The sequence below is a fragment of the Neophocaena asiaeorientalis genome, unplaced genomic scaffold, assembly GCF_003031525.2.
Source record: "Neophocaena asiaeorientalis asiaeorientalis breed wild unplaced genomic scaffold, Neophocaena_asiaeorientalis_V1.1 scaffold91, whole genome shotgun sequence".
Taxonomy (NCBI): Eukaryota; Metazoa; Chordata; class Mammalia; order Artiodactyla; family Phocoenidae; genus Neophocaena; species Neophocaena asiaeorientalis.
Window position 1 is genome coordinate 10,575,100 of NW_020173198.1, and position 12,253 is coordinate 10,587,352.

A 12,253-nucleotide genomic window follows, 5' to 3' on the forward strand; every position below is an offset into this window, starting at 1 on the left:
GGTCTCTCTCAAAACTATTTAACTCTGCCCTTCTAGTGCACAAGCAGCCACAGACAATACTAATCAAACAGGCCTGGTGGTGTTCCAATAAAATTACTTATGGACACTGAAGTTTGAATTTCATGTAATTTACACATATCATGAAATCATCCTCGTTTGATTTACTTCAATCACTTTAAAATGTAAGAACGATTAACAATCTTTGTACGGCTTGAGGTCGGCATATAAACAGGAGAGATCTGGCCCATGTGCTGTGTTTCACAGGCCCCTGGGTGGGTGTATCGACAGCATATTGATTGTGAGTGAGTGTGGAATGCTCCAGAATATCAGCTGTGTGTTATCATCATTATTATACCTCTGCTACTGCTCCAGTGCCCCCACCATAAGGGCTTGGGGCCTGGACACTTTTTGACTTGCTACCTTGCAGTCTAGGACCTAGCATACAGAGGGTGCTCAGCAAGTGCATAAATGTTAGCTGTTATTATTAGACAGAAAGGGAGGAAGGACACTGGGGAAAATGCAGGGCAGTTAAGCAGGCCGACGGGTGACTCAAATGAAACTGCAGACAACACACCCATCACTTTCCCTGACTCTTGGCAGGTGGTCCTAACATCAGAAAGTAACCATGAGGCCCTGGTAAAGGGGGAGGGGTAGGAATTGGGGTTGCTACAGTTAGCATTTGTAGCATTTTTGCCAGAGAGAGTTTATTTAACCTTCTGTTCACATTCCTTTGAATATTCTCCCAGCCCTGGCTGTAGGCAGGTGTTTGCCTTCTAGGCATCTCTCCATTTGGCCATTGGGAGGCGCAATTGCTGCATAAATGAAACACTGGCTTGCTAGGGCGTCAAGATTAGAAAGTAAACATTCTTAGGGGCTGAGAGGGGAAAATGAGGCAGACAGACTGAAGACGGGGGTGGGGCTTGTCTAGAGAATGGACCCAAATGACCTCAGGAGGAATCTCACATCATAGCCACTTAAAAATCATTTACCCTACTCGCCACCTCCACATTTTCCAGATAGAGAAACAAACGAGGGAGGGAAGATAACTGTCCCAAGTCACAAAGCTGGGGGGTAGGGCTGCCAGACAAAATACAGGACGTCCAGTTAAAGATGAATTTCAGATAAACAGAAGAATTTCTTATTATAAATATATCCCAAACATGACATGGGATATACTTATACTAAAAACTTATTTGCTGTTTATCTGAAATTCAAATTTCACTGGGCGGGCAGTTAAATATATTTATTTGCTAAATCTGGCAACCCTTGTCAGGGGATAATCATTGATTGTATGACACCAGCATTCACTACAGGCAGTGGGAACAGCTCCATTTCCATTTAATTGAGAAACTGAAGCTTAGGGAGGGTCAGTAACTTGCCCAAGGCCACACCAGTATGTGTAAAGTCAGGATTTGAAGCCAGATCCCGATTCCAGAGTCTGTCTTCACCGTTCTAGCCAGGCACCGCCCTTGCCCTGCCCATCTAGGTGCATGACTCGTCTTGACTATGACCCCGTCCCCACTCCATTGTGTGAGATGCATCATTTCCCCCTCTCTCCCCTCCCTAATGAAGATGGACTCCATCTTCCACAGGTATTTCCTTCTAAGGAGCCCATGAGTCCTGGTCTCTAAGACCTGGTGGCTGCACTCATTGGACTCTCTGACACCTCCCTGCCTTAGGGCCCAAGTCTGAGCCTCCCTCCACCCCTGTACTGACAGCTGGGCTTCTGGAATTGTCTCATGACATCCTGCCCTTTGTCTCCAGCTTCTAGGACCCTCTGCCCTCACCGCCATCGCTGTCTTCCTGAGCCTTCTCCCTCTGAATTTCTTCATCACCAAGAAGAGGAACCACCATCAGGTTTGGCATTTGGAAGAAGGGACACTCCAGGCAGGAAGGGGGCGGGAAGCCTGCAGGTCCTGGGTCCTGCACTGGCGCAGGGCAGTGGGGAGGAGAGAGGTGTGGGGTGGGCGTGGTGGCGGCTTGCGGCGGTTGCAGAGAAGGAAAATCCCGGACTTGTCCCTGTCCCCTCTTCTCTTCCCTCTGGTCCCAGGAAGAGCAAATGAGGCAGAAGGACTCTCGGGCGCGGCTCACCAGCTGCATCCTCAGGAACGTGAGGACGGTCAAGTACCACGGCTGGGAGGGAGCGTTTCTGGACAGAGTCCTGAGCATCCGGGCCCAGGAGCTGGGCGCCTTGAGGACCTCCAGCCTCCTCTTCTCTGTGTCTCTGGTGTCCTTCCAAGTGTCCACGTTTCTGGTGATGTCACTCTGGTCTCCCTGCAGAGCATGGACTGGGGGAGGGAGGGCTGGGGGCGGGGATAAGGGCTCCCCATATAGGATCACAGGGTCACCATCACACTGACTGACCAGCACCTAGTGTGATCATCATATCAACGACACCTGGAACCAAAACACCACCAACCCCTGGAACAGAACCACCCCCTAGTGACATCCAGAACTACAAATGCCACCAGGACCTAGAGCCCTCCGTGGCTGCTGATACCTGCAACTTCAGAGTCATCTTCCCAGAGAGTCTAGAGTCACAAGTTCCACCCATGTCTAGAACCACAAAAATGCCACCAAGATGGAAAACTGTGGTGTCCCCCAAAGCCTGGAACCAAGAGTTTCTGATTCTTAGAACAGGGGTCACAAGCACGCAACTCCTTTCATCAGTAGAATTTGGGGGGAGATCTGGGTGGAGGGGAACCCATTCCCACATGGCAGGTGTGGCCACAAGGACCCCTTGAGATACCACAGCTGGCCTGCCTTTCCTGGCCACGTGTAGCAGCTCAATGTCACCTCCTGTGTCTCCCACCCAGGTGGCACTGGTTGTGTTTGCTGTCCATACTCTGGTGGCCGAGGAAAATGCCATGGACGCTGAGAAGGCCTTCGTGACACTCACGGTTCTCAACATTCTCAACAAGGCCCAGGCTTTCCTGCCCTTCTCCATCCACTCCGTTGTCCAGGTGAGGTGGCAGGGAGGTGAGGCCGTCTTGGAGGAGCCTTGTAGGGGTGTAGCAGGCTGTGCTGGGGCAAGGAAACGAAGCAGGGAAAGAGGAGGGCACAGGGAACAGCGGGAAGATGCCAGCAAACATCCTCAAGATAGGCAGCCTCACCTTACCAGCAATTCCACATGCAAGAATTCAGTCCGGTTCCCTTTTTATACAAAGCAATTTCAATTCATTTCTCTTCCTCTACTGTCTGCACTCACACCGTGTGATGAAAATGAGAAAATTGGTCCAGCTGAGCCATCCCTAATTAACTATCCTTTCATCACGGAAGATGGGGTTGGGGCTGGGAGTGGAGAGGGTGCCTCCAGGTGGACAAAGTTTGCAATCATTCCTGATGACAGGCCAACTGGAAAAGCCACCATCCTCTTCCCGGGTCTGGTCTGCAGAATGGAAGCAAGGAGGTGGGAGGTCACCACTACCTCATTGTGCCAACCTCACGTGCATCATTTTCCGTGACTTAGAAAGCTTTGTGTTGATGCCTTGCAAATGTGTAGGACTCGGTAGTCCGGAAGCTTTCCCACCATCTTGAGGCACCCAACGCCCGAGTTCTTTTTTTGCCCTTATGGCACAGTTGACCTAGCGCTTTCGTTTTCCCAGGCCCGGGTGTCCTTTGACCGTCTGGCTGCCTTCCTCTGCCTGGAAGAAATTGACCCTGAGGCCGTGGACTCAAGGTCCTGCAGATGTGGTGAGAGCTGAGTTCAGCAGGAAGGGGGTGGGAGGGATGAGGGAACCAGCAGGGCTCCCCCTTCCCACAGATGGAATGCCAGGCCCAGCTGAGGGGCTGCTGGCGTGTGCTGGCATGTGCAGACCAGGCCATCAGCCGTGTGACTAGGAAACAGATGCCATGTAAGGGCTCTCCCCTTGTACCTAAGAAAGCATCAAGCTGCTTACCTAGAAGTCACCCACATGGTGATTAGAAGTATATCCTGTGACATTGGTGCCTGAATCCAAACTCTGGCTCCAGCACTGACCCCAACATGGGTGACCTTGGCCAGTTATTAATCTCTCTGAGCCTCAGTGTTCCCATCTGCAAAATGGACATGATGGTCATCACAGCACCTCTGCATAGGATTGTTGTGAGAGTTAAATGAGTCCTTTGAAGCATCGCAGTTAGAGGAGGGCCTTGCACAAAGTCAGCATTCAGTGCATTTTAGTTAGAATTATTATTAGGAGAAAACCCCACAGAAGTCAGCAAAGAGGCCTCTAAATAACCCAAAATTGCTGTTTCCGAGGCTCCTCACAGCTCTGGGCACGTTTTCAGCTGGGCAAAGCTTTGTTCAGCCAAATCAGTGTGATGTGGGCATTCAGAGGTGGGCTCTGCATTCAAATCCCAGGTCTGCCTCACCCAGCTGTGTGGCCCTGGGCAGTAACTCCCCCACTGCCGGCTCCGTTCCCCACTGTGTCACCCCACCTCCACCAGGATCACCCTGAGGGCCACCAAAAGATAGCAGGTCCCCGGTCTCAGGAGCTGCCCAATAAATAGCTTAGGGTCCGTGATGTCGTGCCTTTATCCCCACAGGAGGGCCCCACGGACCCTGGACCAGAGACCCCTAAGGGTTATTTGAGTCATGACTTTGACACACCTGGTCACCTGCCTGCGGCCAGAGCCTCATACCGCACCCCCAGTCTCAGTCCCTGCTGTTCCCCCAAAGGTGTGTGACAGTGAGATGAACACAGACACCGACAGCTAATGTTGACCAAGTGTTTACCACGAGCCAGCACATTCAAAGTGCTTTACTTAGTGGTGACCCCCTCGCTCCTCACCCAGCAATATGGGGTGGATACCTCTATGACCCACCCATTTTACAGATGGGGAAATGGAGAAGCATCCCCACACCCCAGACCATTAAGAAAAGACAAGACCCCAGAGTAGGGTAGCCAGACTCACAAAGAAAAACATAGGACTCCCAGTTAAATTTGAATATCGCATACTCAGAAAATAGGTTTTTTTAGTCTTAGTAGCTCCCATGCAATGTGTGGCGGCATAATTATCCTAAAAAAGTCCTCATTGTTTATCCCAAATTCAGATGTAACTGGACGTCCTGCATTTTGTCTGCAACCCTCCCCTAGAGACCATCCAGTCCAGGGGGTGTCAACGGGTGTCAACCGCTCATTAGATGTAAGATTCTCAGGCCCCACCCCCATGGAGATTCTCATTTATTGGTTTGGGCTGAGCCATGGAGAGCTTTGTGTTTTAAAAAATCTTTCCAGGTGATTCTAAATGTGTATTCAGTGTCCAAAACCACTAAATCTGGCTCCTCCCTCATTATATAGATAAAACATCCGAGACCCAGGGACATAGGGAGACCATATGTCCCTGGTTACATCTGTGGTCCCAGTGAAATTAATAACGCTCCCTTCACTCTCCAGAGTCCCAGATCAGGTGATAAATTGTATCAGAAGCCCACTAACCTTTTCTGTGAAGGACCAAATTGTACATATTTTAGGCTTTCCAAGGCCCTTTGTTCTCTGTTGTAACTGCTCACCTTTGCCTTTGTAGTGTGAAAGCAGCCATAGCGCTACATAAATGAATGGGTATGGCTGTGTTCCAATAAAACTTTATAAAAATAGGCAGCAGACAGGATCTGGCCCCGGGCCATGGTTTGCTGATCCCTGAGTTGTATAACCATCCGGCAGGGAGAGAATATGACCACCACAGGGTCACACACAAGCCAGTAAGTGGAGGGACAGTTTGTTTAGTGGAATAGATTTCCTGGTGCTTGGGGGTCTCTTAGAGGAGGGGCCAGCCGGGAGCATCTCTTATAACTGGTCTTTAATGCCCTGCAGCCACTGGAGAGGATTACATCAGAATACAGGAAGGCACCTTCGCTTGGTCCCAGGAAAGCCCTCCCTGCCTGCACAGGTACAGGTGGTTTCCCTGGTAACAACCTTCCTGTTGCCGTTGATGAAGTGGGGGAGGATGGGAAAGCTGGGAAAGGGAGAGCTCCTGCCCACGGAGGGGGGAACAGGGCATCTGAGCCTCGCCCAACAGGGAGGAGATGGCTCTCTGGTCCCCAGGCTGGTCACGATGATGCCAAGGGAGGCCTGGCCAAGAGCAGCCCCAAGGCCCAGCCCAGTCAGCTGTGGGCGCTTCTGTGCCTTCTGTGTCAGACTGGTCATTGTCACCTCCAGCCCCCAACTATTTGGCTGGGTCTCTGTGGCAGAAAACCCCAGCCAACCCCAAAACTCCCTGTGAAGGGAAAGAAAACACCCGGGGCCATATTTGTGTTTCTTGTCATTTGCTCATTTCATTGTATTTATTGAGCACTTGCTATGTGCCAGGCCTTGTTCTAGGAACTGGGAATAGAGTGAAGAAAACAGATAAGAACCCTGTGCTCTTGGGGCTGATGTTCTGATCGGGGGTGGGGGGGTGCACAAATGAGAAATCAGGGTCGGGAGGCAGAGCACGATGTCAAAGGAGGGGTGTGTGCGGTGAGGGAAGGCTTGGCATTTAAACAGAGGTCAAATGTGGGGAAGGAATGAGCCTTGCACGTGTCTGGGAGAGGAGCTTTCTAAGCAGTGGGAACAGCAAGTGCAAAGGTCCTGAGGCAGGAGTATGCCTGGACCCAGGATTCTCCAGCTCAGCACTGCTGATGTTCAGGGCTGGATAGTTCTTTGTCATGGGGGCTGTCCTGTGCACTGTAGCGTGATTAGCAGAACCCCCAGTATCTACCCACTAGATTCCAGCAGCAGCCACACCAGGTATAACAACTGAAAGTGTCTCTAGACATTGCTATGTGACACCTGCAGGGCACAATCCCCCCAGGTGTGTTTGGGAAGCAGGAAGTCAGCATGGCTGCAGCAATGGGATGCTGGGTGTCCTTCATGATTGTTAGGACCTCAGCTTTTACCCTGAGTGAAACAGGAACCGCCGGGGGCTTCAGCGGGGGAGTGTCATGAGCCGGCTTGGGTTTGAACAGGTCCCTTGGGCCCCTGCATGGAGGACAGACTGCATGACACAGAAAGGGGCGGGGAGGGAGGGCAGAAGCAGGAAGAGTGGTGAGGAGCTTGTGGCAATGACCTGGGCAAGAGGAGATGCTGGTTAAACCTCCTGCCCAATAAACCCTGTGTGAGTGCGGGTACATGTGTACACACGGGTGTACATGCGTGCGTGCAGATGTGTGTATGCACGGGCGTGTGTGAGAGCATGTTTGTGTGTGTGCATGCACTTGTGTGTGCATGGATTGTGTATATGTTGCGTGCATGTCTGTGTACACACACGTGTGCATGTGCACTTGTGTGAGGGTATCTGTGTGTGTGCAGTCTGTGTATGTAGTATATGTGTGCACAGACACACGTGCCCTATGTGTGCGTGCCTGTGTCATCTGTGTGCATGCATGCGTGCGTGTGTGGTGTAGTGACTGTGCATACACACGTGCGTGCACATATGTGGGCACATGTATGATCACATGCAGAATGGCTGCTCGCATAGCCAGACAGGGATCGGGAGAGGGAAGGATGGCCCCCAGACATCCTCTTAGCGGCCCCCCGACCCCAGGTGTGACATCAGCAGCCAAGGCTGGCTCTGTCTGGGGTTCACTGATTCTGCGCAGACTCGGGCTGAATCCTACCCAGGGACACGTCACCCCTTCTGTGTTGCCAGGATCAACCTTACCGTGCCCCAGGGCTGCCTGCTGGCTGTCGTCGGTCCAGTGGGGGCAGGAAAGTCCTCCCTGCTCTCCGCCCTCCTTGGGGAGCTGTCAAAGGTGGAGGGGTCCGTGAGCATCAAGGTGAGGCTGCACCCCTGCCTGTCTGCTGGAATGTCCCCGTCTCTGCTCCTCCGTTCCCCGTCTCACAGCTAAGCTCCCTGCCGCCTTCCACCACCACCAAGAGCCTAGCTCCCACCGTTCCTCCTCCGTCCCCATCAGCCTCCTTGCGTTTTAGGGTCCGGTGGCTTACGTGCCGCAGGAGGCCTGGGTCCAGAACATGTCCGTGGTAGACAACGTGTGCTTCGGGCAGGAGCTGGACCTGCCATGGCTGGAGAGGGTCCTAGAGGCCTGTGCCCTGTGGCCAGACGTGGGCAGCTTCCCTGCAGGAGTCCACACCCAAACTGGGGAGCAGGTGAGGGTCTCAGGGCCTTCTTGGGCCAGGGAGGCATGGTGGCTGAGGGTCATTTGCCACCCTGACCTGTGGGTGGTGTGGTGGGAGGGTCACTGGGGTGGGGGCAGGGAGGTAGGGGAGAAAAGGGGCCCAGCTCAGAGACAAGCACATAGCAGGTACTCAATAAATAGTTATTAATGAGTGAATGGTTGAAAATAGAGACCGAGGAGAGGCTGGGAGACATGGCAGGGCTTGGTGGTGAGGGGCTCTCCAACAACTGGGAATGAGGTGATCCAGGCTCCTGCCTTGCCTCTCTGGGTGACACTGGTCAAACTGCTTCTCCTCTCTGGACCTCACCAAAGGGTCTGGGCAGAGATGTCCAATAAACAGGATGTATGCATCCGGAGCTGTGGGTTGGGCAGGGATTGGCAACTTATGACCCACAGGTCGAATCTGGCCCACCATCTGGGTTTGTAAATAAAGTTTTATTGGGACCCAGCCATGCACATTCATTTACCTGTGGTCCATGGCTGCTCTTGCACGATAAGGGCAGAGATGAGCAGTTGTGACAGAGACCAGGGCAGTGGGGGTGGGGTGGTGTGCCCACAAAGCTTTAAGTAGTTACTTTCTGGTCCTTTACAGAAAACACTTGCTGACCCCCAGATTAGGGAATTGAGAGTGGAATAGTGGAAGTTTAAGTCAAGTAAATGGGTGAGGTTTCCTCTAGGGAAGAAGAGAGGGCCCTGGAAAGGGTCTGGAGGAGCCAGAGAGATCAGCTGAGAAGGAACATCTAGGGAGGAGGATGAGGCACCGTGCAGCCAAGGGAAAGGGGTATCAGAAGGAGGGGGTGCCTGCTGCCGGCTACGTCTGTCCAGCGTGTCACATCCTAAACCAAACGTGATTTCCCGTTACCTCCTCCCCCGAAGCTCGCCCCATCCTGGGTGGTGGAAGTTCCATCCTTTCAGAGCTCAGATCCAAAACCTTGGTGTCCTCCTCGATTCCTCTCTTTTTCTTACACCCACATCTAATTCATCAGCATATCCTGTTGGATCCACCTTTGAGGCAGATCCAGAATGTTCCAGTCCCCACATCAGCTCTCCCCACATTGCTGCAGGAGCCCCTGGCTGCCCTCCTTGTTTCTGTCCTCACCCCTAACAGGCTAATCCCAGTGCAGCAGCCAAAGGGATTCTTTTCAGATCTGTCAGTTCATGTCCTTTGTCTGCTCAGAACCCTCCAGGTCTCCCCATCCCCTCAGAGTCATAGCCACAGTGCTGACCATCACTGACAAGGAGAACCCCCACGATCTGACCCCAGTTATCTCTGACTTCATCTCCCATCATGCTCCCTCTTTCCTGCTTCTCTCCAGCCACATGGATCTCCACGATGTTCCTGGAACACCCAAAGTATGCTCCTACCTCAGGGCCTTTGCACCTGCTGTTCTCTCTGCTTGTAAAGCTGTTTCTCAGGAGTTCACATGGTTCATCCCGTCAAGTCTCTTAGTGGAGAGTAGCTTTCCCTGACCACCTTACCCAGCACAGCAACCCTGCTCACGCCAGTACACTCTACACCCTTCCCCTGCTCTATTATTCTTCATGGTGTATAACACCATCTGATAGGTGATAACATTTTATGTGTTTGTTTATTGATTATCTCTATCCCACCCCACCCTCATTAGAGTGAAGGATCCATGAAAGCAGGGATGAGGTTTTGTTCATTGTTGTGCCCCCAGAGCCTAGAACACTGCTGGGTACATAATAGCCATGCAGTAAATATGAGTGGAATGAATGAATAAGTGAAAGAACAAAAGGAAGGAAGAGAGGAAGGGAGGAAGGGAATGGAAGAAAAAAGAAAAGAAAAGAAAAGAAGGAAGGAAGGAAATAAGAACATAAGGACTGAAAAGCTACCACTGGATTAGGCAACAGGGGAGTGACCAATGTCCTTGAGGAAGGCTGCATCAGTGGAGAAATGGGAACAGAAGCCAGACTCAAGTGGAGGGAGCAGTGGGTGCAGGAAGCTTGTCTGGAAAGGGGAGAAGCCAGGCAGGGTGGAAGCTGCGGGGGATGTTGGCTTGACAGCAAGTGTTTCAAGCTGGAGGTGGCCCTAGAGGACAGGCACCATGAGCCATAGCTCACTTTGATGAGCAGACCTGGCCCCTGTCACACCAGCTTCACCCAGCAGACGTAGACTCAGGTCCCTGTCTCTCTCTTATGGCCACAGGGCATGAATCTCTCTGGGGGCCAGAAGCAGCGGCTGAGCCTGGCCCGGGCTGTGTACAGGAAGGCTGCTGTGTACCTGCTGGATGACCCCCTGGCAGCCCTGGACGCCCATGTCGGCCAGCATGTCTTCAAACAGGTCATTGGGCCTGATGGGCTGCTCCAGGGAACGGTAAGTTTGGGAAAATGTCTCAGAGGGCATAGAGCAAAGGCAGAGAAAGTCCTAACCCAAGTCTGCTTACCACCATTCTCCATGAATCCAGTGTTCCTCTTTGTAATGGTCAGCTTTTGCTGTGACAGTGCTGCATAACAAACAACCCCCCAAATGTCAGTGGCTCACAGCAGCAGTCATTTCTTTTGTTGGCTGTGCTGGGTCTTCATTGCTGCGCGGGCTTTCTCTAGTTGCAGTGAGCGGGGGCTACTCTTTGTTGCAGTGCACAGGCTTCTCATTGTGGTGGCTTCTCTTGTTGCGGAGCACAGGCTCTAGGTGCACAGGCTTCAGTAGTTATGGCACATAAGTCCTAGAGCACAGGCTCAGTAGTTGTGGCACATGGGCTTTGTTGCTCCGTGGCATGTGGGATCTTCCCAGACCAGGGATCAAACCCGTGTCTCCTGCATTGGCAGGCATATTCTTAACCACTGCACCACCAGGGAAGTCCGAGCAGTCATTTCTTGCTTCTGGGTCTGTGGTTAAACTACCACAGCTCTGCCTCAGGTCACTGGCCACGTTCAGTTGAACTCCGTGTCTTCTGGTTTTGAGACAGGTTGAAGGAGTCCCTTTATTTCACTGTTGGGACATGCTATTTTTGAGAAAAAGGGCAGGAGCACAAGAAGGAGACCTTTCCCCACTCTGAGCCCCAGGACACTCCCGGCCCATTCCCCCAGCTCTGGAACAGTGGTCAAGCACACGAGTGTAAATTCCATCCCTTCCTGCCCAGACACGGATTCTCGTCACCCACGCGCTCCACGTCCTGCCCCAGGCTGATTGGATCGTGGTGCTGGAAGATGGGGCCATTACAGAGATGGGTTCCTTCCAGGAGCTTCTGCACAGGAAGGGGACCCTGGCGGGCCTTCTGGATGGAGCCAGACAGCCAGGAGATGGAGGAGAAGGAGGTACTGGCAGGGCTACTCTGTGCCTGGCTTCTGTCACCCTTGGGGAGAAGGTTCCACAGATCCCACTGGCCAGTGGGGCACTCTGGCCACACCCGCCCTGCAGGCCCAGGCCTGGGGGCAGACGCCTCTCCCACAAGGCCATCCAGCCCCCAGTAAGAGCCCGTGGCACCTTCTGTGAGCCAGGGGCTGTGCTAAGTGCTTCTATAAACATGCATTGTCTCATGTGGTCTCCACAACACCCCTGGGGGACCCCTGCAATTATGGCTGCCACTTCTCAGACGAGCAACTCAGGCCAAAGGGAGTTAAATAATTTGCCCAAGGTCACATTAGAATTTGGGTGTGTTCAACTCCAGGGTCTGTGCTTGAAACTGCTACAGAGACTGAGCAAAGAGGTCATTTGGTGCCTTGAGGCCAGAGGCCCCCAACATGCCAGCTAGGGCTTCTACTAATCCAGAGAACACAGTGCCCACTGGAAAAATGACAGTGTTCTGGAAGTGAAGTCAGTGATCCAAGCGCAGCCACAGTGAGTGACAAAGAACAGCCAGGGGCCCCTCCATTCACTCATTTAATCACCACTTAGCCCCTATGAGGTCAGTACTGTACTTAGCTCCATTTTACAGATGAGGACTGAGGCCCAGAAGTTAAGGAACTCGTCCAAGTTTACCTGGCTCATAAGTGGCAGTGTTGGGCTTTGAACCTCCAACTGCACGCTGTGTGCTGCCCCTGCATGACAGAGGGGGGTTCACAGCCAGGTCCCACGTCCCAGGCTCTGCCTCCTCTGTTGAGCCCTGGCTCACCCCGGTAAAAACCCTAAGTGTTGGTTCACGGTGTCAACCTCCTGGAGCTTGAAGATGGAACCCTTCCGGCTTGGGGGATGGT

General features: G+C 52.6%; 1 protein-coding gene across 1 annotated transcript in view; it reads left to right on the top strand.

The window, feature by feature from the left end:
- Positions 1–12,253, top strand: part of ABCC6 (ATP binding cassette subfamily C member 6) — a 58,734-nt gene that overhangs the window by 20,433 nt on the left and 26,048 nt on the right. Inside the window, exons 11-19 of the mRNA XM_024744572.1 lie at positions 1,765–1,857; positions 2,051–2,254; positions 2,817–2,963; positions 3,606–3,693; positions 5,796–5,871; positions 7,612–7,738; positions 7,893–8,069; positions 10,266–10,433; positions 11,200–11,374. Of these exons, the coding sequence (XP_024600340.1) occupies positions 1,765–1,857; positions 2,051–2,254; positions 2,817–2,963; positions 3,606–3,693; positions 5,796–5,871; positions 7,612–7,738; positions 7,893–8,069; positions 10,266–10,433; positions 11,200–11,374 (1,255 nt within the window). The remainder of the gene's footprint in view (positions 1–1,764; positions 1,858–2,050; positions 2,255–2,816; positions 2,964–3,605; positions 3,694–5,795; positions 5,872–7,611; positions 7,739–7,892; positions 8,070–10,265; positions 10,434–11,199; positions 11,375–12,253) is intronic.